Source organism: Phaethon lepturus, unplaced genomic scaffold (genome assembly GCF_000687285.1).
Source record: "Phaethon lepturus isolate BGI_N335 unplaced genomic scaffold, ASM68728v1 scaffold14304, whole genome shotgun sequence".
Classification (NCBI taxonomy): Eukaryota; Metazoa; Chordata; class Aves; order Phaethontiformes; family Phaethontidae; genus Phaethon; species Phaethon lepturus.
In genome coordinates, this window is record NW_010537086.1 from 23,889 (window position 1) to 48,715 (window position 24,827).

At 45.7% G+C, this 24,827-nt stretch overlaps 1 protein-coding gene across 1 annotated transcript; it reads left to right on the forward strand.

Moving 5' to 3' along the window:
- Positions 1-8,193: 8,193 nt before the first annotated feature.
- Positions 8,194-19,378, forward strand: GGT1 (gamma-glutamyltransferase 1). The gene is made up of 13 exons (XM_010286377.1): positions 8,194-8,357; positions 9,001-9,128; positions 9,364-9,453; positions 10,479-10,671; positions 11,853-12,010; positions 12,907-13,056; positions 13,564-13,700; positions 14,556-14,743; positions 15,560-15,687; positions 16,559-16,671; positions 17,776-17,889; positions 18,990-19,174; positions 19,262-19,378. The coding sequence occupies exons 1-12, from the start codon at positions 8,194-8,196 to the stop codon at positions 19,131-19,133; spliced, it is 1,707 nt and encodes a 568-aa protein (XP_010284679.1). The 3' UTR covers positions 19,134-19,174; positions 19,262-19,378.
- The last annotated feature ends 5,449 nt before the right edge of the window (positions 19,379-24,827 follow it).

Sequence of the window (24,827 nt, forward strand, 5' to 3'; positions counted from 1 at the left end):
TTGGTTAGGCAAGAGTGGTGTAAGGGTACACAACCAACCACATGGAGATGGGAGCACTTCAGCACTTCTACTTAAGATGACCACATATTTGCTCAGTTGCTTAATCAGAACTTGAGAGCTAGTGATGAGGTGTGGGAAAACTCATATTTGCACCATGTAGTAACTGAATCCAAGAACACAGAATGATTCTGCTGGTGATACACAACCTTTGTGGATGATAAAATACGCATTTTAGAAGGTGTGAGTTCTTGACTCTTCACCTAGTCAATGATTACTTATGCATTCCTCTGGTACTGTGAATTCAAACATAATGAGTTTCAATGGATTACTCTCCATGAGCAGAGCAGAACAAATATCAAATAGTATGGTGCACTTCAGAGAGCTTTTAAGGGAAGATAAGTGATTACTGCTACAAGGATGTACTGTCCCTAGGAAGGAGTCCACTGCTTGAGAGAGGATATTGAAAGGATTATCAGTACTTAAAGATCTGCGCGAACGGACAGGACAGACTTGCAAATACTCTCGAGAGGTATAGGGAAATTAGAAATTACATTCATTAAGCCATTCCCCTCTGCCTGGAAGTGCTCTGTGTGATTTCTTATTCAACAGACTACGGGACAAGGTGACTTTTTTTAGTGTATCAGATGTAAGCTTGCCAAAAGAGAATGATAGGACCTGACTAACCAGTCTGAATAAGCTCAAGTCTAATAAACAACTTCTAGTTTAATGGTAAAGAGCATCTGAAAACATCTTTTGCAACAGTTGGGAGAATAGTAGTATTTCAATGAGCCATTTTGATTTTAAATTGGGAGTGAATGTAACAGTGATGTTCTGAATGAGTTTATAAAACTTTATTTTCATAACTTGCATTTTTGAGATTGAGTTTGTTAGTTCTGGATTTCTGGGAGGTCTCCAACTAGAAAATACTGTGAAAACCATGTGAAATGGGGTATTTATTCCACCTTTCTGCCCTTTTTCACTTCATAGTTTATGCTGAAGTGTCTTAAAATAAAAAAAATGTTGAATTTGATGCTAAAATTTCTGTAGGAAAACATTAAAGTTTTCCCAAAAAGGGAAAAATGTTGCTTCAAGAGGAAATTATTGTCTCTTTCTCAGTGAACTCAAGAGTTTACTTACATTGGACAGAACACTACATGCCATTAGGCTTCAGAAAACCTAATGGCTGGAGGAGTTGCAAATCTTGATTACAATAGCACTCTTTGTGAACAGCGTACCTGAAGGCCAGCTGGAACAGCATGCTTTATTCAGGGACTTTTTGCTCAGTTCTGTTCAGTGTGGATTATCTCTGGCTTGATATCACAGCAATAAGTAGGGACCACTGATCTGCGCTGAGGCCTTTCCCTCTAAAATTTATCTGTATGCATGAGCCCTCAATGCCAGGCTTAACAATGACAGTGCTAAAGGCTTTTGACCTGCATCTGAGGTCAGGAGGGAGGCAGCAAGTCACACAGGGCGCAGGCCAGCTGAATAGGAACCGACATAGAGGCGCTAGCTATGAAGAAAGCTTTTAACTGAGTTGAATGGAGTTACAACGTTCCTCCAGGGACTGCTCTGTCCCCCTTCTTCAGGCAGGACCAGTGCCTGGATCTGAATTAGAAAGCCTCTTTGGGCTTCTTCATGGCTTGGCTGAACTCTGCTTTAGTTCCCTTATCACTGGTGGAGATGAAGACTGCATAAGGATTCAACTTAAATATCTCGTGATGGGTAAGTACAAGAACTTCATAGTTTTTAAGTTCCAGCTTAATACCAGAACGTGTCTCCTGTCTCATTGTGTGGCCTAGAATTGTCTAGACTTAAAATATCTGCTCCTTTTGAATTCCAGATACTTCAATATTTGAGTCATAGTTTTCTACAGAAATCAGTGTAAGACATGAATTGGGAATTATTTCCTTAGATACAAGAGATGGTTGTTAATAAGTTGTTTAAAGACTCTAGAAGACATCGTGTGGACAAGGTAGAAATAGTTATGGAAAAAGTGCCTGCTAGTCACCATGAAGATGAGTACCTGATAGGAGATTCTGTCCACCTGTGTGGCTGGTAGCAGAACCAGAGTCCTGATCAGAGGCATCCTGGTGACAGCTACTATAAAAAGGCCTGAGGGGAAAAAATATTTAGCACATAAACTTGTAGATCAGAATCTCAAATGGCTTAAGTTCATGTCTTTCTGCAATATCTGCAGGGCGAGGCTGCATGGGGAGGCTTATATGGGACCAGACCTTCGTGTATGAGTACAGGACAGAAGGCACAGGGAAACAAACCCTTTTCTTTTAGGACTGTTCTCAAAAGGAGAGTGGTCAGGAAGTTTATGTCTCTCCTAACAAAGCCATAGAAGAGCAGGTGTGAAAGTATTGCTAGCAAAGTTACAAAGTTTTCTGACATTTGGGCTAACACAAACCAGTGGGTTAGAAATACTGTACCTGAGTCGTTCCAGTTCAGTCCAAGAGTAAAGGTATGTACAGAGACATACAAAGACCCCATTGCAATTGGAGAGCTCTAACATGGTAGGCAGGAAGCAGGTTTGATGTTACAATTATGTTTGTAATCTTTATACAATCCTTGTTGTGTAAGGTGTTTATCCCCTAGCCTTTGGGTAATTATGGCAATATATTAGCCTGCCAGAACCTAAGAACTGTAGATTGTGTAATGAAGGAGTGGTTGATGGGGAATGGGCAACCTAAACTTCAGACTTGGTGTGTAAGAAGGCATAACATGCCCTAGAAGACATAACAACCTGCTTTAGCAGGAAAGAGGCAAAGACCCTACTTAGCCAGAATCATACTGAATCTTACAGAACTGCTAGAAAACAGGTTCTGTTAAGCAAAGTACAAAATGGATAGCTCAGAACAGCAAACAAATATTGCAAGCTTTTCTCCCTTTGGAAGTCTGAACTCACCAGAAATAGCTATGGGCAGTGCCAGTGTCTAACTAATACTTTCTGTATTAGTTTTATTCTAATTCTCTTCAGAGCAAGCTCTCTTGGAGCAGATAACCCCACCTAATGACCTGCTCAGAGTCTGATGACCCTGGATATTCTTGCAGGTGAAAGCAGAAGTTGCTGGCCATTGTCCTTACTGACAGCTGAGGGAATGCATGGTTAGCACAGTCAGACCTGAGAATTTAAACTGTCTTCTGGCTAACTGGGTGTGTGCACAGACTCCTAGTGCAAGGGCTTCCCACAGATGAAGGAATAATTTGCTTTTTTCATTACACTACCTCTCAGTGAGCTCCCAGTGAGGAGGAAAGCAAGGCAGTAATGGTGTGGGGAACCGGCTCCAGTTTGGTGGTTGACATGGACCCCCACACCAGCCACTAGCTGGTGGGATGGATATAACTGCTTCTTCACCTCTGAATATGGCCTGGCCACCTGGCAGGATGCTGGGAACAGCCCATGGGAATAAGTAGCCTGTCCTGACAAACAGTACCTACATCTGTACAAGACAGGATGCCAGTGATCATTCTACATACCCGACCCTGAAGTATGGTGTCAGTGCAAGTAGCTGTTTCAGACTTTAGAGACAGCTCCACCTGTGTGATCAGTTGTAGGCAGCTTCATTAGGTTGTCACATAATGCTGGATCAGTAATGGGACGTTTGTGTGAAGAGCCCTTCGGCCTCTGCTAGCAACCTGGTTCTGCTCTTTCGAGGCCTCTGTTGGCTTATACTGCCAGGGGCCCTGTGGCAATCTTGAAGCTGTTTGCTTTACACACATTCTCACTCAAAAGTCACTGACCATTCTATCTGCACAACAGTAATGTGAAAACATTATTTTAACTGTTTGTTATTAATTATTTAAATATGGCAATGTTATTGATATGGATTAGACTTTGAGTTTTCTCAGAAGAGCATAGCCTGTGTCCTGTGACAAGATTCAAGGTGTCCAAACTATCCTTACATAACGTGTGCTGCCTGGAGAAAGTAAGGACGGGTGTCTCAAAGCTAATGGCCAAGTATCGGCTACTGAGCTGGAGGTGGGAGTACAAGGAACTCCTAGGAGTGGGTGCTGAGGTATGCAGCTGTTGCAAGATGGGTTTAAAGCAGAAGCCTGTTGGGTTCAAGTTTGTGGTTAAAGTTTTAGGCGTTGTCAGTGGATGCTTACTTCAGTACTTCATTCAAGAACAAGGCAGTGCCTGACCATACCTGCACTCCTTTGTCATCCTCTGGTATCCCACTCTTTTCTCTCCCCTGCTTTCTGGCTGGTACATCTCCTCTTTCTCCTCTTTCAGTTCTTCTGGCGCTTTCCCTGACCATGACAGGTTCCTCATCTCTACAGTGTGCCCCAGACCTTTTGGCAGAGATGTTAGACCCTGTATCCCCTGCCTGACACTAGCTAGCCTGTTGCGCTGGGGTTCTTTTGATTCAAAAACAGTGTCATGTTTAAATAAGGTTGTGAACGTTGTGGCACGTTTGAATACAGCTCAATGGGGTTGCTTGTACAACCATAACTCTGCTACTTGCTGGTCCTCCCCCTCTCCTAATATAAATTAAGACAGGCTGTGAGGCTACATTTTAAATTCCATGGCTAGGACTGGCTCTTGGACCTTGCAGTGAGAAATAATCATATTGGTTTTAATGGTTTTATAGCCCTTCTCTCCTGGAGACCTATTGCTGCCGCCAAGCTGTGTTGTGTGACTGAAGTGCTAGCCAAGCTTCCAAACAGCTGGATTTAGCAGAGATCTGGAGGTTAAAGCCAGCCTCAGCAGACAATAGTTGGGGAGCCAGCTCAGGTGCTGGCCCACTGCTGCTGCTCCACTCCCAGCTCCCCAGTCATAGTGGGGACTCACCTTCAGAGCCGAGGGGCAAAAACTCAGCTGTTCCTGCAGTGCACCTACCTGGGGCACAAGGAAAGTGTGGAGAGGTGGGTTAGAGAATGGATATCTGCAAGGTCCATCTCCAGATCGCTGTACGGCAAACAAAATGCTTGTTTGGCGCTCTGCTGTGCCACAGGTAGGAAGGCAGTAAGGACTGTGCAAGGGATGCTTTCCTCTAAGGCCAGGCCTGAAATAGGTTAAGGAGCTTATGGGAGTTGAGCTGGCAGTTAAGGTGGAGAGGATTATCCTCAGTTGAGTTTGCTCTCTGTACTGCTGAAGAAGAGAAAGCTGCAGATCTTTAGCGTGTACATCTGCTTCTTCCTTAGCAGGATCAATCTGACGGATTGCAGATGCACTTTCATTAAGAGCGTTCACTTCTGCCCCACTTGGGTCCCAGAGGCCCAGTCCAGAGGGCAACATGGTACCGCAGTGCAGGAGCAGTGCCCAGCAATTGGTATCTCTTCTTCACAGCAGTCTGTGTGCTTGTTCTTGCCCCCAGTGGTGCGTGTCTTATCCTCACCCTGGGGGCTGGTGGTGGGCCAGGATCTGGGCCTGAGGTGTGTGAAGTGGGCTGGAGAGCCCTTTTCAAGGTCTGGGCACTCAGCATGGAGCTCTTAAGAGTCTAGGAGATGCACACGAGTGTCACCCGAATCCAGAGAGGAGGTTGAAAGATGAGGGCAGAGGTACCATCTGAGGATTCCCCTTCTCTCCTGCTCTCACAATAACTTGCCTGACAAGGCACTAAATCTTTACAGCAGCCCAGCAGTGAGCCAAGCAGTTGTGGAGGAGAACTGCACAGCCCCAGCCAGGAGCCTACGGGTTAACACACCAGCTATGGGGCTTGAGTCACCCCAGGCTTGCAGGACAGCCCAGCATAGAGCAGCCTTCAGATGAAACAAAGTACCTTCTGCCTAGCTGGGGTGCAGATAAAAGATCCCATGGCATTTCTTGTGAAGCCTGGAGGAGACTGCCAGTGCTGAAGCTGAACTCTTTCTGCCAACAAACAAAACTGTCTTTAAACTCTGAGGCTGTGTGTGAGCTATTGTTGGGGACATAATGGCTTCTCTGTTTCCCTGCACAGTCATTGCTCTGCAAACATGCCACTGGTCTCTTTTAAAAGTAGTCGAGTGTAAATCAAATTCTAGAACCTGGAAAGAGGTTTCATCCATTTACCTTTTACTGCCCTCAGTTGACATTTGTTTACAGAACAGCACATACACGCTGGTTTGAGCTGCTTTACTTGGAGTTTGACATCTTTAGTGCTCTGACTGAAACTCAGTGATACAGGGCTTGGATAGTAAATGTGTATATCCTCATTTGAAATGGCAGAAGTGGGGGTGAGGTTGAGGGGGCAGTGCTTGCTAATCCTCCTCCCTCTGAGAAAAGGTTTGGCTGGCCTGGCCTGTTTCCTCTAGTTAGCTCAGTGCTGGCACACTCACTGCTCCCTAATCCTGTGTGTGCTGCTGCTGCAAGGCACCGAGTGCTGCTCTGACTGCTGGAGTTTACACTACTTTGGGCTGTTGAACATCCATGCAGGGTGGGGTTGGTGGATCTGCTCTTCACCCACTATGCCATGGATTGGCTTGTCTCTGAGGATATTAGATGCTTCGGTAAGGTAAAGGGTATCTTGGCTATTGCACAAGTACAGTAGTAATGGTGAAAACTCAAACCTGCGCTACACGGGGGGAAGTTGTCCCTGAAGGCAATATGATGAATTTAGGTCTTTTTTGCTAGAATAATCCTGTAATGAGAAAGGAAATGGGTCAAAGAGTAGCTATTCAAGCTGTGTTTCATGAACTGTCAGTCCCAGCAAGGTGGCAATAACTCTCCATCCCTTCGATAATCATCCTGGTGTATATCTGGAATATAATTGCTCCTTAGTGGTCTGGGGCTCACTGACAGATGAACTGTAAGCCTGTGCAGCCCAAGGGTGCCTGTGTGCAGGACTGGGAAACATGGAGACATGAGCACTGGCCATCGCCCTCTAGAAGAGGTAGGCTTGTTGGAGAGGTGCTCTGGCCAAGGGCCCTGAACAGGAGGGGGTACTGTGCTCACACTGGGGTGTGCCAAATAGCTTTGGCCAACATTGCTCACTAATGAGTAAGATGTGTTTTGCACTGGTTATTGACAACCTTCTGGACAGAGACTCCTTCACAGACATGGTATTTAAAAGCAGATTATATGAAGTTAAACTTCTGAATTTTTCTTCTGAAGATGATGAGTCATGACTAACATCAATTGTGTTCTGCTCCGTGGATTTCCCTTCTCACCTATGAATCTGCTGCTTTTTTGGTGTATGAGGTTACCTATCTGCTACAAGACAGGTTCTCACCCAAGAGGTAGTTGCTGGTTTGGGTCCTTCTCATTGCTGGTACTGTAACACTTCAGAGCTGTTACCAATGGGCTTCCATGAGTCCCTGGGGTGCTCACTGAAGTAGATCACTCTGCAAATAGGATGGCAATAATGGGTAAAGGGGAAGCTGGTAAAAGCTTTGGAGTTGTAAGAATGGTTGCTCTGCACAGAGATGGCAGGGGCATAGAGAAATGATACCAGCAGTGCCCACAGAAAAGGTCTTGATATGAATCTGAGTGAGGAAATATTTGGGAGACCCTTTCTGTGAGAGGTTCAGGGGAGAAGCCACTCACTGCCCACAGCTCAGTACTGATGGAAACCTGCTAAAAAGCAAGGACTGGAAAGATGGGAAGAAGTCATATATACACACTCACCATGTGGCTATGAAGTAAGCTGGAAGAAGTCAACACAGATGGGCTGCTCACCTGGCAAAGCCAGCCTGCCTCCAGGCTGTGGGCAGGATGCAGTCCTTGACTCCATCACCTTGCAAAGGAGGCAAAGGGCCTGCCAGTGTATGTTGGAGGGGGGAGCCTGGTAAAAAGTCTCTGATTGGTGTTGCTGACTTGATTTGGGAACTAGATCAAATCCAGTCTGGCCCTGGGCCCTGTCCTCCCAAGCACAGCGGTAACTTAAATGCTTGCTGAGCATCTAAAATCCTCAGAGCATAAGGTAACAAAAAGCAATCAGTTGTCCTATCCCCACTGAAAGGTAAGGATAGCAGGACATCTTGAACATCCCTTCCCCTTTTGATATTCTACTTCACTTCAAAACAGAACATCACCTGATGTAACTGTCAAGGCCAGGATTGGGCTCACACCTCTCCTGCCCACTGCTTCCCAAACTGTCCTTCTATGTGCAGAGCTGTCAGCTGCCAGGGGGTATATGGGGGAAACAGTGGATACAAAAGAAGGTAGATGGAAAGACTGCCCTTGTGCCTCATCATCTGCTCCCTAATTCCCATGTGCCCCAGAAGCAGCACTGTTGATGATCCTGTCTCTTCCCACACAGGAAGATGAAGAAGCGCTGCGTGGTGGCCGCAGTCCTGACGGCAGCCCTGCTGGGGCTCATCTTGTTCCTGGGACTCTTCTTGGGGCTGCGCTCTGACTCAGGGGACACACACACTTATAAGAGGGCAGCTGTGGCTACAGACGCAGGGCAATGCTCAATAATTGGAAGGTATCCGCTAATTGTGCTGATCTTGTTAGCTCTGACAGCTCTTGTGCAAGACAAAACTGTTGTTTCCTCTGATGTCCAGGTGCAAGCCTCGCAGTTGCCCAGCACAGATAATCTCTAATCTCTCTGTAGAAAGAGGAGGCCGTAAGAAAACCTGGGCTTTTACCATGCCTAACCAATGTTACTGCAGTTGGTCAAAGACAACATTGCAGGCAAAAATTCCCTAGATGCATGAACAATGGGAATGAGAGACGCTTTTCAAGCTCCTTTTAAAAACCATTTATCAAGTTGTCCTCCAGTTCTAGATGCAAGAGCTGCAGATTTCAGGCTCCTGAGAGGGTTGTCATTTTTCATGTGTAATGAATGTCTGGGATGCCTGTCCCCACTTGTACTTTGACACATCTTGGTGTTTTCAAGCTAGCTTGGATGTTTCTCTAATGAGGACTGCACCTAGACCATTAGGATCTGTTCTTTAAGGTGACAGAAGCTCAAAACTTCCTATTCCTGAGGAACCTATAGACTGGGTGTGGACAAATGTGCATTAGAGAATCTGTCATAGCTGCTCTGACAAGATGACTCCACTGCTCACAGGTAGCTGAGACACTGTAACATGTCACCGTACGATGCCTTCTCTTCTGCTGCACAGGGACATCCTTCAGCAAGGTGGATCAGCAGTGGATGCTGCGATTGCAGCTCTGCTTTGTGTAGGACTCATGAATGCTCACAGCATGGGCATTGGAGGGGGCCTCTTCTTTACCATCTACAGCAGCACAGGTAAGGGACAGGGCCATACACATCTGGAACAGTTTGAGAACTGTTTATCTAAAGCAGGTAATTTATCCTACCTGAGTGAAGGTAAAAGACTGACTCTCACGGCCTCTGGGGGAACATGCTGTCCTCAAAATAATTGCCAAGAAACTGGCTTGCATTGTCAGACTGCTTCAGCAGAGACCATGCCTGTGTGCTGAGTTCAGAGCTAAACATCATCTTCCTTGCCCTGTCGTTAAAGGAAAAGTGGAAATCATTAATGCAAGAGAGGTGGCTCCAAAAAGAGCATCGGAGGACATGTTTGGGAACAACACACAGCTGTCTCTGAAAGGTATGCCAAGGCTGTTTCACTGCTTTGGGGGACCACTTAGCTCCAACATTAGCTGCTACTGACATGTTTGAATTAAGAACAATTCTTACGGTTAGGTTCTTGCATATCTACTGGATTTCTCACCTAGAAATGTCCTCTACTTTACACAATGTGCAAACTCTGTCCTGACAAGGAAGCTAAAAATAATGTCCTTCAAACTAGTTGGTCACTTAACACTTTCTGCTTTTCTCTTCATGAAAATGCAGGTGAATCTGAAGCACTGAGTATGACCTGTTCCATATCTGCCATCTTTCCTTTCCACCTCTTTGAATAAATCTTTGTGGATCAACTTAGTTCTTGTCAGTTCAAATGTCCCCCCTAGATATCTTTTGTGGTGGCTTCAACTAATGGTTTAGGGGCTCCAGAGAAGAAGTAGTAATTTCCTTTCAGGGAAGCATTTTCTAATAAATAGAAATAAATACTAACTAGTTCTCTTCATGGTCACCCCTCTAACCAAGGAGGAACAGCACCTTGGAGGGGGTTTGAGAAGTGTGTTAAACTTCTGGGAGACGCCAGTAAAAACAGAATTGAAGCAAACTGCTGCATCAGTGTGCAATGCAGTCAATTGCAATGCAATCAATCTATTGCAATTACAGTTACAATGCTGCAACAAACTTTCTGGCTTAAGTATGTACACAGTCTGTGTCCTCTTACTGTAGTGTGTTCTCTGAAGGATTGGAAACTGCGAGCAGCTGTGACTGTGTTTTGAGCAGCTTTTCTCTGGTACAGAGCCTACTGAGGGGGAACGACCCAAAAACTTGAGTTACCAGCAAGAGGATAGAGGTGTTTCAACAGTCCAGAATATGTAGGCATAAATGTCAGACAGAATAATTCTGTTAGCATTGTACGCATAAGCTGAGCTAGTTATAGTATACATAATCCCTGCCTAAAACCAGAGCTGTCAGAGAAGCCTGCTCTACCTCCTACTCCATTAATTGCTTTCTTTTCTTGCTATGGAAGAGTAATACATGCCTTATTTGCTTCAGGAGGACTGTCCATCGCTGTTCCAGGAGAAATCCGTGGGTATGAACTGGCTCACAAACGTCATGGCAAACTGGCATGGAAAAACCTCTTTCTGCCCAGCATCAAGTTGGCAAGAGAAGGATTCCCTGTTGGGAAAGGCCTTGCAGCAGCCATCAAATCAAAAGAGGAGTCAATTGAAAGCAATCCTTCACTGTGGTAGGTAGAGCAGTTGCTGTCCTGTGCAGAGAAATTTGGGGTAACTGCATCCTAGCTGAAAAGTCTCTGTGTTTGTGTAATGTAACGTCCATGAGGAGTGTGCCTCCTCCCCGGTGACTGTACTCACTGTACCTGCTGATGTTGTTCTAGCTACCTGAAGGTGCTAAATCATGTGGCCAATTTTAGGAATGTTCAGTCCTGACCTTTAAAGGGAGATAAATTCTGCTCTTTAAAGTCTATTTGTCTGGGCAAAGGTGGAATTAGAGTACATGCTGGGATAAATCTGTCACATGGCAATGTATCTTCTGAATCCCCAGCTTTTCCTCATGCTGTAAGTGTACTAAGCTAATCTTACCTGCATTTGGGGCAATTGCAGAGTCTCCTTGAACATCTCATCTGCTGTCAGGCAGTGGGAATTTGGGTCATCTCTTAACGCTGCAGTCAGCCTTCCTTGAGCAATGCCTCTGACCATCCACTTCTGGCAATGACTATGAACATGAAAGGTTTTAAATGCTCCTCCACTTCCTCTTACGGTCAAACCCTTGCTGTCTATGTCCAGCCCTACTGGAGATCATGCTTAATCCTCTCTTTTCCTTAAAATCTCTGCCAGCTGCAGGTTGGTTTCCAATCCAATTGGGATGTACAGCCTGGGCTGTTCTCCTGTACTTCCATCTGGCAGGTCCACAGCAGCATACTCATGATCCATGATGAGGGAGCTAGAGAGGAAACTGTCTACCTCAAAGTGCTCTGACAAACAGGGATCAAAATGCATTCTCCTGGACTCACTGGAAGCTTTGAGCCTCATAGCTTCATAGTCTGTGCTCTGAACTGAACTGCTTGAGTTCAAGGACTATGGCCCCTCCTGGGCATCTTGAGGCAGTTGTTGGCCCCTTGGGCAGGTAGGGCGGATGGCCTGCCTTGCTGAAAAAGATCGACATGTCCTCCTGCAGGCTTCACTGAGCAAATTCAGAGCAAAGTGGAATCCCAGGTCAGAAACCACTGTTCACTTTTATGTCCCAGCGCAAGATATCAGGACCCCTGGGGCATAGCTCAGGCAGTTTCTCTTCTCCCCAAGAAGCCTCTAGCATGAACACTCAAAATACTGTGTCAGCTGGTACAGGTACACATAGTTTTGAACTTGTCTCTCAGATCTGATCTTCTCAATCTCCTTTCTCTGTTAGCGAAGTGTTCTGCAGAGGAGGGAAAATTCTGCGTGAGGGCGATATCATCAAGATGCCTAAACTAGCCAACACATACGAGACTATAGCCAGTGAAGGAGCAGATGCCTTTTACACAGGAAGCCTGGCAAAACAGATCATCGATGACATCCGCAGTGTAGGTGAGAAACAGGACATCTGTCCAAAACAGCATGAGTGACCTGACTGCTGCGGCTCAGCATCCAGGGAGGAGCTGGTGACCTGTAGAAGCCTTGGAAGCGGGTCAAGCCTTCTGCTTGAAATGCCGCCTCTGAGATCTGTGGCAACAGGACAACCAAGAGAAGCCATTAGCACTTTAATGGATGCATTTGAAACTCAGTCAGAAATCCATAGTATATACTGTGCATTTCTGTACCATGTAGTCTAGCAAGTCAATGTGTTTCTTGGATACAGCTTAGTAAATACGTGCTGTTTACAGAGCTTGAATCCAACAAGTTTCTACCTAAAACAATACATACATGGTCTTGTAAACTTTGAGCCTGTTTAATCTCTGGATGCCACTAGATGGTGGTAGTATCCTATTCTTACTAGCTAGCATTGGCTAGCCTCAGTCAACCTCATGTGAGTAAATCGTTTACTGGCTTTATTTGTGATGGTTAATTACAGTCTTCCCCCCTGTGATAAGAAAGGCAATGGAACATACAAATTATTCTGCTTGTGGGGTAGCACAAAGCATCTGCACCCAAAAGCTGCAACCTCCTCCTGTAAACAGGACACTTAAAGACATTTTTTTACCTGATGTTGCTGGTGTCCTATGTAAAAAAAAGATGGATCACCAGATTTTTGGGCGCTCTAAATCAGCCCAACTTCAAGCTTAGGCTATCTGAGCCTCAGCTACATCTATCAAGGAATAAATGCATCTCCTGTGCACCCATCTTTGCTCTCTTTACCTTGCAACTTTTTTGATTTTTCTGTATTCCCTCTTGTCCTTTCTGTAATGCATAGTGATGGAGTATTACCTCCTCTTCCCACCAGAGATCACGTAAACTCACATCTATAGTTTCCTTCTCTTTTCCAGGGGGCATTGTCACACTGGATGACCTGCGGGACTACAATGCAACAGTGATCGAAGACCCCATACAGATCGCACTTGGGGAATTTACCCTCTACACACCTAGTGCCCCCCTAAGCGGCCCGGTGCTAGCCCTCATTTTCAACATACTGAAAGGTGAGAGTGCCACTGAGCAATGCCTTACAGGCAGCAGGAGCTGGGAGAGCTCCAAAGACGACTCCTTTTTTTGTTTTGGGAGCTGGGCCTCCCTTGATAGCCCTCCAGCAGGTAGGAAGTCTGAAACCCCAGGAGGGATCAGAGATGCAGAAACATTCCTCTTCTGCTGTAAACCTAGGTGACTTCCTACTTGAAATACATGTGTGAGAGGAAAAATATGCTCCAGACTGGGGCACTTCCCTGGTATCTGCATGGGTGGAAACTAACTTATACTTGAGGCTTCTTTGGAAAACATCTCTGCACGTACAAATCCTGCTGATGACTCCCACAGTGCTCAAAACTACCAGAGCTCCTGTAGTTTCTTCCATGCGGAGATTAGGACAGTCCAGTAAGTGCATCTCTGTAGAAACTGGCCTTCAACATTACACCATTTGACACAGGTTTATTAGCAGTCCATTGAGCATGTACTTTCCTTTGTATTCACAATCATTTGTCTTCTGTTGCCAGGATATAATTTCTCTGCTGACAGTATCAAAACCATGGAGGACAAAGGTCTGACTTACCACCGCATTGTCGAGGCCTTTCGCTTTGCCTATGCCAAGAGGACTTTACTGGGAGATCCAAAATTTGTCAACATTACAGAGGTACCTGGCAAAAGCCTTTTCTTTCTGCAACACCAAGGTTGACTGGAACGTGGCTTAAACTTTTTGGGTGACTAAACTTTGTCAAGGATGCTCCATGCCACCTGCTATTGACAGGCACTAAAATATCTCTGAATCAAAATGTGAAGTCCTGTGTGAGTCATGGCTGAGCTGTGAGGGATATAAATGGAGGAAACCTTCTTGCTGTAAGGAAAAGCAAAATCCTCAATTCACCAGGAGTGTTTGAATATGTTTAGGGCTAACTCTCCCTGTTTTCATAGTGTTTGAAGCCTTATTCACTAGATGACATTCCCAGCACCCTGGTGGCTCTCTAGCCATAGTCCTGCCTATAGTAAATGGACCAACGGATGGGAAGGGGTGAGGCAGGAACCCTGCTTTTCCCAACTTCACACTTTGTGTTTTTACTTCTGTGACTCTCCAAAAGCAGCAGGATCTGAGCCCAACCCAGCTTGATGGACAAGTATTTGCAACTTACAGAGCAATGATCAGAGGTTGTCTTGGTCTAGTCCTCTCAACCCAATCCCTCTCCTCTCATCTCTGAAGCAAATGTAACACTGCTTTCCTACACCTTACAGCAGTGTTGAGGACACAATAATGGGTGCTGATTAACTTCCTACACAAAGGGGTGCATTGTACCAGCTGCTTCTGTGACTGCTTAAAATGCTCTTTGGTACAATGTCCATCTTTCAAGAAGAAGGAAGGCCCCTGCTGGAAAACTATAGCCTCACTTCTGGGATTTGCCACTCTTCTGTGGTCTGAAGTATTGGATATCAGCCTCATAACTACATGTCTCTTAAACTTAATCTGCAGAGTAACTGCATTGGATTTCTCTGACAGGCAATCAGAAACATGACGTCCGAGTTCTTTGCTGATAGTCTCCGGAGGAAAATCACAGACAACACCTCCCATCCAGTTGACTACTATGAGCCAGTATATTACACTGGAGATAATGCCGGTACATCCCACCTCTCCATTGTGGCTGATGATGGCAGTGCTGTGTCCGCCACCAGCACCATCAACCAATAGTATGAGCTCAGACATTACTTCCACGTAATCACCTTTGCCATCTTCCTAGTGGTGGTTCTGTGGTTGGTATAAAACATCACTGAACTGTCATCTCTCTAGCGGGGTAGTGATGGGTAGCACTGTTTGATGGGTGCTTCTCCTGCTGAGCTTGCAGGTCAGTCACTGAAGTCTATGTGGTTGGGTCAGAGGACAAGATGTGTCCTCTCTCATGTTGGGTTCACCCACCAAGAAAACATTCACTGCCTCTGGATCTTCTCATAAGCAGTGATATCGCTGCTGGCTCTGATTTCCCAGGCATCTGGAAGGAATTTGAGCTAATACAGCTGTCCTGGAAGCGCAGTGTTTGTCTTTGAGTGTCGTCAGGAAGAGCTGCGTTCTGCATGTATGGCCTGAAGCTGAGTGGTAAAGCTTCTTTTTGTCCAAAGAAAGTATCTCCAGCTTGACACATTTAAGCAAAACCCCAATCATTCCCAAATGTGCCAGCCTTTGAGCTATGCTGTCTCTGAATGGAGTGCAGTACTGCCCAGCTGGAAGGGGAATTAGTTGTACTTAGCTGCCATGCTGGTTTTCCACTGGGGGTCCTTGCAGGGGAGCTATACAGCAGGGCTCTGGGCTGCCTTTCCTCTTTGTGTAGCTGTGTAGTCATGGTATAAACTGCTTCCTTCCCCCAAGGGGTGACAGCATGTCCTTTACAACAGGAGGGGGTGGAGAGTTACTCCAATCAAATCTTAGGTTTCACATTGCAGTAATTCACCTGAAGCTCTTCCTGGATTTGCTCTGGTTTTGACATGTCTGTGCCAACTTGTTTTATCTAGCTTTGGCTCTGATGTACGATCCAACGTGAGTGGAATCATATTTAATGATGAGATGGATGACTTCAGCTCACCTTACATAATCAATGGATTTGGGATCCCTCCTTCTCCAGCAAATTTCATAGCACCAGGTAGCTGTAAACTACCTTCTTGTCCTGACTCGGTCTTTTGGCTATATCTTGCATACTAACGCTGTGGTGTCTGCAAGGCAGGCTGCAGCGTATCTGCAATCAGGCACAGATCTGGGGCTTTCTGCAGAGGACAGGGATGAAAGCGAGTCACCTGGCATCCCTGTCAAAAACACACAACCAGCCACCCCTGGTGTACCCTGAAGGACGAGAGGCTGTCTAAAGAAAAACTCTTGTGTATGCCTCCTTCCAACAACCAGAAGTCCTTTCGCAGGGAGTTCAGTACATGTCAAATAAAATGACATGGGGCTGCAAAAGATTTCTTTGAACAGATTTAAGAGGGAGGCAGTAGCAGGAGCTGACTGCAAAGTGGTAGATGGCACTGTCCAGCCTTCTCCCTGTGCTGCCTTGGGAGCTGCAGGGCAGCTTTGCATAGATCCTGTTCATGTACCTAACCCAAGCATCCTGCCTGCTCCACCACTGCTTCCATCTCTTTGCTGCTAAAGCAGGCTGGGATTCTGCTACCCTCCTGCATCCCATGCTTTGGAGAGGGGCTGGGAAGCGAAAGGACAGGAAGGGAAGTTCCATGGCATATGGGAGGCCACCTGCATCACAGACAGCCCCAGCTGGGACAGGACTGTGGAGGAAGGCACCTTCAGCCTCTGCATGAAGGACCAGGGTTAAGCTTTGCATTGCAGGAGCAAGAGGGAGATGGGTACAGGGGATAGTGGGATCCCCAAGGGCTGAACAAGGCATGTGAGCTGGGTCAGGAAGGTGGATACTGAGGCTCTGGGTTTAGACAGGGAGCAGGAGCTGGCAGCTTGTAAGCTGCAGGTGGAAAGCTGAGCCTCTGTTACATCTGTGTCCCCAACAGGTAAACAGCCGATGTCCTCTATGTGCCCCTCCATCTTGGTGGATAAAATGAAAAAGGTCAGGATGGTGGTTGGTGCTTCTGGAGGAACAAAAATAACTACGGCAACAGCACTGGTATGTGATGATATTGGCAAACTGGGGACAAGGCGAGGCAAAACAAGGTGGGGGAGAGGCAGTGTTTGTGGTAAGGGACTCCTGTTTTTGGTAAGTCTCCATTTGTGATGTGACCATGGCTGTGACTCCCTCCTCTGGGCTGGGGGCCTGAAAGGGAGGTTCCTGCCCGGCCTTCTGAGGGCCAGACCTCCAATGCCAACTCCTTCCAGAGCTACAAAGGGTCTCTTAAACTACTTCCTCCAGTGACTCCAGGTCTTTTCCTTTAGCAAGTAGCTCTTACCACTTGCGGAAGATATGTGACTTCAGTTTAGCTTTGACTTCCGTTCTCTGGATGTTCATGGACTAGTCTCTATCTAGTTGTTTAGAGCCATTCCTATCCAACATCCTAAACTTTGGATGAAAGTCACACAGAGAAGCTAAGTAAGAACTTAAGCTAGGCATGGCGTCAGGCCATCTGACAGGCAGGCCCTCTGTGAGCTGGTGTGGCAGCCATTCAAATGCTCAGCTACATGAAAGGTGATTGCAGGAGAAACCTGTCTCCTGTGCCAGCACACACACCAATTCAGAGCACCAGGCTGGATCTTGCTTTCTGTCTGAGGTAGAGGAGAAGCCTTCGTAAAAACTGCTACAAGCAGCTTTCTAAGCCCTTGATCCTGAGGCTATTTTCACTTGCCAGCAGCTCCAACCTGCAATTTACACATGTAGAGATGAGCCAGGTTTAAGGAAACTGGTTGCACAGTAGCAGAAAGCTTCGCTGTGTGTTTGCTGAGGTGACTGCTGTGTGTCTAAGCCAGCACTAACTTAATCATAACAGCGTAAACCCAGCTACAATAGCTTGAGGATCTGATCCTTTTACTATGTTAATTTTAATAACTCATGGTCTCTTTGTGTGGGAATCCTCCTAAGCATATACAAGCTGACTGGTTGCAATGTACCTGTTTTTTGCTTAGCCAAAAGAGTGACCACTGAAAGCAGCAGGAACCAGAAATTATGCCTTTGATGCCCTCTGGTGAACATCCTTCAGACATCTCTGCCTATGTTGCTACAAGGGTCAGGCCTCTCTGAAGATGAGTAACTAACGTTAAAGCTTTTTGCTTCTCATAGACAATCATCAATTCCATCTGGTTTGGTTATGATGTGAAGAAAGCAGTGGAAGAGCCCAGAATTCACGATCAGCTGTTTCCCAATATCACGGAACTTGAGCAGCAAATAGAGGAGGTTTGTCTAGCTAGAGTCTGGTGTGTGTGTGAACTCCTTGTGTGGTGCTGGGTTCCTAGTGTTGGGAAGGCATGCACTTGTGGAAAATCATGAAACTTTGCCAAATGTTCCTAGGTGAGCAGTATTAAAGCTGGCACAGGTAAAGTACTGGGTCACAATAAGCTGTTCAAAGTGTACCTTTAGTCTCAGTCACACGAGTTTATGGCCTAGTGCATTCAAGCTTGACCTACATCTGAAACTGAGGGTATGTATTTTCTTGCAGTGTTGTTTGGCTCAAAGGACTTGCAAAATAGCAAACCACACGAGGGCCTGAACCATCCAACAGTCTAAATCCAGTGACCCTCAGGAAATTCTTGACCTATTGTGCAACCTCCCAATGAATCCTGAAGCACTGGCACAGAGCTAGAGAGGGAGGATGCACAGAGGGACTCAAGAACAAACTTGAAAATATTTTCACATTAGAGGTGTCTGCACAGCACTGCCAGTCTGCGAGCTGATGGCAGGATCTGCCTCGCTCTGCATACCACTCACCTGAGCTGGCAGCTTCTTTCACCTGGAGGAATTAATTACACATCCCAGAAGCCTGAGACAGATGCAATCTTTGCACATCTCTCATCTCATCTCATCTCATGTCTCTGTATTAAGGAAAACACTTCTGCATAAGGCAGTTTTCTTCATCAAACTATGCAGAAGATCCTCCTTTACCTTCCTATTAAGGTAGCAGCTGAGATACCTGCCTACACCAAGGAGGATGCACTGCTCTCTACAAGTGCTGTGTCTTCCCCCATTCCCCAACAGGATCCATCAGTTTCTGGCTGTTGGTATACGAATAGGCTGAGGCAGAACACTCTGTGACCAGGAATAGTATTGGTAGCCCACACTGAGTGCCACAAATGCCTCGCCTCATCTTCTCAATTTCACCTCTTCAAAAGCAGGGCATCCCAGAAAGCAAAGGGAAGAGGAGGGACAGCATGTAATTTTAGGAGACCTACCTGATACAGGCACTGAACGCGTGGGTAGTAATGGAGGATGCAGGTTGCAGGCTATGGCACGTGTGCAGTTTCTCTCTCCTGTCATCCTCATTCACTTCTACATTCCAGGGTATAGAAGAACAACTAAAGAAGAGAAAACACGATACCGTGCGGGTGAGCGGTGGTGCAGTTGTGCAGGCCATTCTCAGAACAGATGAAGGATGGGCGGCAGCCTCTGATTCCCGGAAAGGTGGCTTCCCTGCAGGCTACTGACGTGACTCAGCTCCTTTTTTCAGTGGTCTAGTGACACTGAGGTGTGTTTGGGGGGAAGATCCTTTAGGTCTGCAACTCAGGACTTCACACAGGAAAGAGAACAAATTTACCTCTGGTTCTGTTGACAGAGCTGGGACAGTTCTCTACAGCCATGACCGAAGTGCCTCATGCTACAGCAGTCTGCTAGGACAGGCATGTCTACCAGGATGTGCAGTACTTACTTGAAGAGTCTGTTCTGCCTTGAAGAGTTTGTTCCCTGCTTCCTCTCCATCCCATGAAGACAGATTGGGTACCCAGGGTTTCTGAAGAAGGTCCAGCTCACACAAGCTGCAGGAAGTGTTTCCCTTGCACAGCATCAGCTACCGGGAATGTCCCTGTCGCTGCTGGAGGAGGATTTGTTTCTTGTTGAGTAGATGGGAGTCACAGGACTCTGGGGACTGGGTTTTCTAAGTTACAAACTGATAGGTCTGTGCCATAGCAGGAAGCCCGGCTCTAGACTGGGATAAGCCTTCACAAAATCGCCACCCTTTCTTTTAACAAAAAAATGTTTCTGCTTTTCACTTCAGTTGATTATTGGAGATGAGTGGGTAAATGGGGAAGTGGCTTCAAACTTTTTTATATTTCTGTTGAGAAGGTCTAAAGGGAACCTATAAAACTCTGAGCACAATTAAAATAAATAAATACGGAGTCACACATTTTTCTTGCCTGTACAGTTGCTACTGCCAAAAGGGATGGTGAGTATGTGTGAAAGAAGCTCTCCGGAGATTTTTCTGTTTTATTCACTCCTTTAATGAAGCTACAAGTGAAAAAAAAATAGTTAAATATCCAAAACAAGCTTGGTTTTTTCCAGTTTGCTTTTTACCACATCATACTGCAGGTCTGAAATACCAGAGTCTGAGGAAATGTAACCTCTAAAGAAGGGCACGCTGCAGCTACTCTTGTTTAAAGGTAAGTTACCATTAATCAGACAGTTAATGACCTCTCAGAAATCCATATCTGATATGGAACAGTTAAGAGTGTCTGTACCTATGCATGAGGGGGTTTTGGTGTTCACCTGCCAGCATGGACTAATATATCACATCAGATAAGCTTAGCCTAAGATCAAAACCGAATGTTCCAGGATGTTTTCAAGCTCTAGGGATGTTTATGAAATCCTTGAAACACAAGGAACGGTAACTGAACTCATCTGTTTGGCTTGTTGAAACCTGTCAGTTTCTAAGAACCTTAAAATACAGGATGCACTGAAGAGAAAGGCTGAAATTTTAGGCGTCAGGCACCCTCTTTCTCAGTAGCTTCTGGAATTAAGGAGAGTCTAGTTTCAAGGAATAAAGGATAGCTAGATCATGCTTGAATCAGTCATGACTGTGACACATATTTGGTTGTATCACTTCCACTGAATGAGTCGCTTTTACCAAAAGTTGTCTGGGATGTGCTCTGTGCTCTTTTTTCCTGAGCTGTTACTGACGATGATGTGTTAGGTGCAGCTAAGGCGGTGATTGTAAATAACTTCGAGTCATTGTGTTCCTTTAAGAATGAGACCGGTTTGGGGCCAAATCTGTATCATTTTATCACTGAACTGAGACTTGACTTCTCTGCTTCTTGTAATTCCACAACAGATGCCAGTCAGTGGCAGGCTGCTGTTTAAATCCGGTTTTCAGGCCATTTTTTAGGAAGCTTTGATAAAAGTTTGTGTATGGAACAGCATTGGCTACTATTTGTTGGAAATACCTGGCCCTTTGGACTTAGGGCTAGCTGAGCTCTTTCTTGGGCAAGTGTAATCTGAGAAATAAACAAAATTATTGCACATAGTTGGTCTGAACTACAACAGAAAAAGCACGTGTTCTGAAACTGGAAGGTAGCCGTTTTCTGGGAAATGACTGTTGGACAAACATGCTTTCTGAAACAAGTCTGAGTAACTGTTACTCGGCTGCTTCTAGCAGTTCATGGTACAACAGTCTTACTTACGTTCCCGATTTCTTCTAGCTGGTCAGAAAACTCCCCTATTATTTATAACTTATGTTACAAAACTTCCCTTATGAAAGCTCAGATTTTGCCATGGCTAAAACACTTCTGTTGAAAACTATTCTTATAATGTATTTGAATTTTTGACTCTGCAGAAATGGATTTATCTCTTTGTTTGTTTTAGCAGTATCACTACAGAGGACTGGTGTGTTAAAACTAAACTGTTCTAAGGCTTGCACTTACCTACTCCATTTAAAAAAACCCCAAACTATGGATACTTCTGCATGCTGCAATAGCTACATCTCATTTGGAGACACCTGCACACAGGGCATGCACTTCTGCCACTTGCTTTGATACCACATTCCACTACTCACACTACATTGAGGCTGTTTGTGTGCCAATAGGCACATGTCAATCGTTCATACTGTGAAACCTCCTCATGGTACGCTGCAGGCCATTCAGCTTACCTGAGTGCGTCAGCTACAAGACTTCTGCTCGTGTCCCACCCCTTTGAATGTAACCACCTCCCCCCTCCGCTTTTGAGCAGAGACATAAAGTCTTAGTGCAAGCTGCCTGACAGTGCAGGGTATGGAGAGCAGCACACGTTGCTGTGACCAATTCTAGCTGATTTGAAAGGGAGCTGTACTGTTAAAAGGCAATCCAGATGATGAACTGGGGAGTTCACCTCTTTCCCCTGTTCTTCAGTGTCACGCTACCGCAATTTTCTTTTGGCAACCATCCAGCCTCCAGAAGGTCTGCAGGGAAGTGCCACAACCAGGCTGTGAGAGGCAAGTGGCATATGCAGTCTTCTGCACAGTTCCTCAGTTTCTCCAGTGGTGTACTGAGCCCCCAGAATGAACCACTGTTACTGCTGAAAACACCTGCATGAAACTCAACTGCTTGGGCATCAGGCTAGGCAACAGTTTTAGAGGAGAAATTCGCAGACAGGTTTAAAACCACTTTATTAAAAATATAATTTAAAGACTTCATTAGAAAATAGAACAGCCTCTGTACAATGATGCTTTAAAAGTCTGTGTAAGTTGACTAAGTACAAAAATAATTTTCTTCTGTTGGCATAAGCGTGAATGGGGAGGGACCAAACTGGGAGGCTCCTGATCCAAGCAAGTGAGGAGGTGGCAAGGCAAGAGCAGAGGTGCCAAGGGAGGTACAATCCCTCAGCCTCACCGGATGTTTTGCTAGTGAGGACTACAGGACTGGAAGTCTCTGCTGCAGTGAGAGGTCTGCACTCTCATTCCTTTCTGTCTTGCAAATTGAAGTTGTGATGGGTTTTAAAACTGCTTAATTGGCTCAGTTTCAATGTTAGTAGCAAAGCAGTTAAATTGCAGTGAGCACTGGACTACAGACAATATTTCCATGTCTTCATGGTGGGAAGTAGCTGTGAGATACTACTGTGAAAGGTGACAGGCTGGATTACTGAGGTGTGCTTTACCCTAAGGTATGTCAGAAGTGAAGGTAATTAGAGGTTTAGTTACTTGGTGACTTGTTTTTTTCTGCTAGGAAACGTGATGGAGTGTGGTCCAGGGCACTGCTGAAGGCTGCCCTGAAGCCTAATAGGGAAGCAAGTACTACTCTCCCTGTCTCCAGCCAGAGCCATTCTCGGTTGCTTTTTGTAAACTCTTAAGCACAACTGGGCTAGCTAGAAATAACTACAGATCTTGCTAAAGCCAGCATCCGGTCTAGTTAGTCCGTCTGGTCCTGAAATGTGAGCCACGGATGGTGGCTGCTGCCCGTGAGTGCTTCCCCTGTAACAAGTCTGCAGTTAAGTGTCAGAAATACCACCCTAGAACTAATGCACCCAGGAACTGATAGCTGAGATAAGGGAGTTAGTTAATGAAAGTAGAAAACTTCAGCAAATTACGTAGATTGAATATGGCTACCAAGAAGACCCAATGTAATGCCTTCCAAATGAATATAAATACTGTCCCCTCCTAACTTTAGGCCTATTCCCTTTCTCTATTCAGTTCAGCAGTACTGTAATGCTGTCCAACAGGGTGCTGTGCCACTTCTTACGGCTTGAGTAAGCAGCTCTAACAGAGAAACCAGTAGTCCTTCCTGAATTAGGGGATTTAAGATAAATTCCGCTTGGAGGACAAAGGAAAAGGAGGGAAGTGCATAGGGCTGACACTATACAAGTAACTTGTCTTCCAGATGCATGATAAAGTGCTTGCGGTTATGATCTGGTAACTTAGGAATACTTTTTCATTAAGCTGTGATACAGCTGTGGTCATACTATAGTCTTTAGTGCACAATTTCTAAAGGAAAACACATGTCTGGCTCTAGTCAGCTTCACTCAGACCATCATTAAAATGCAAGTGAAAATGAAATGCAAGTCAAGTCAACGGCTTTATTGGACAGACTTCATGGGTAAGAATGTAGACTTAAAAACCTATCTGGCCTTGTTTGTAAGGGTGTGTGTGATTGACCTCATTCTGGTTTGTTTTTTTAATAGCGTGTGCTCCAATACTTGTTTACAGAGGGATTTTGTTTCTTTGTGTCCTAGGGATACCACAGGCTGTGTGCGAGGTAGGTAAGAACTAATATGTGAAGGGGAGAGCTCTGCTAGTGCCTTGCTCTGGTTTGGCTTCACTTTCAGAAAGACACGCACAATACTGTCTGTGCCCACAGGGAAGTATGGCTCATAAGCTTTCAGAAAATGGAGTTGTTTGGGATCGTGGGAACTTCCCCCTGGGTATTTGAGAAGAGCTTTGGGGGTTTTGGTTTTTTTCCTCCCCTTAAATGTTTGATTCTCTTGGCCATTTTGAGCAGGGCAAGGTTACAGAGGAACTGCAAAAGGTCTTTACCTTTTGCATCCAGGTGCATGAGTTCAGGTCTCTCCTCCAGAAGTTTTCTCTCTCTCTGGTAGTTCTTCAGTAGTCCTGCAATTTCCTGCGTGTGATCTTAAGGGAACACTAGAAACTAGCTGTGGTAAACAGGAAGTTGGAGCATATCCTGAGGCTAGTGGAGAAAGAAAGGTATTCTGCTAATGCCTGGGAGTGCTGCATCACTTCTCAGCAGTCCTGGTATTTGCCTGGTCAGGCTGAGCTCATGACTGCAGATGACATCTTCTGATCACGCAGCCTTCGCATTTTGAAGAAAGTTATAAAGCTTCCACAACCAACAGCTCTTGCACTGCAATCCTTGCCTGCCTTCCCAAACAAGTTGACTTAGTTTCTGCAAGCATCGGGGAGGGAGAAGTGGCGCAGACTGGGGCTCCTCTCGTCACAGGGAGAGGTGCCCCCAGGGAGCTAAGCTGAAGCCCATCCATCCCAGGAGCAGGGAATTCACATCGCCCCATGGGAGGCTTATTCCCAAAGTCACCAGTGTGCAGGGCTGAAGGAGGCTTCAGCACAGTTACTCTGAGCTTGTGGGGTCCTTTGCATCCGCAAGGCAGAGAGTAGTAGGGCAGCAGACTTGTATTCTGGTGTGCTGATTTCATCTGCTGCCATCGGGAAACATCAGGCTTCTTTGGATGGAAAAACCAAGAGGGGGAGTGTGGAGTTTTGCTCTCTTCCCTTTCCAAAACACACCCTCTAAGCCTGGATGCTTGAGATTTTAAAATCCTGACCCTGAAGACACTCCTTCTAATCCTCATAACCAAGATGGTTAACTCAGTTACGTTTTTCACATGGCTGAGCCTCAGTAATAATAAGCTTATTTGTGGCAACAGCCTGAAAGAAACCAATTCTACTCTTAACTGAGACTCTCCAGCAG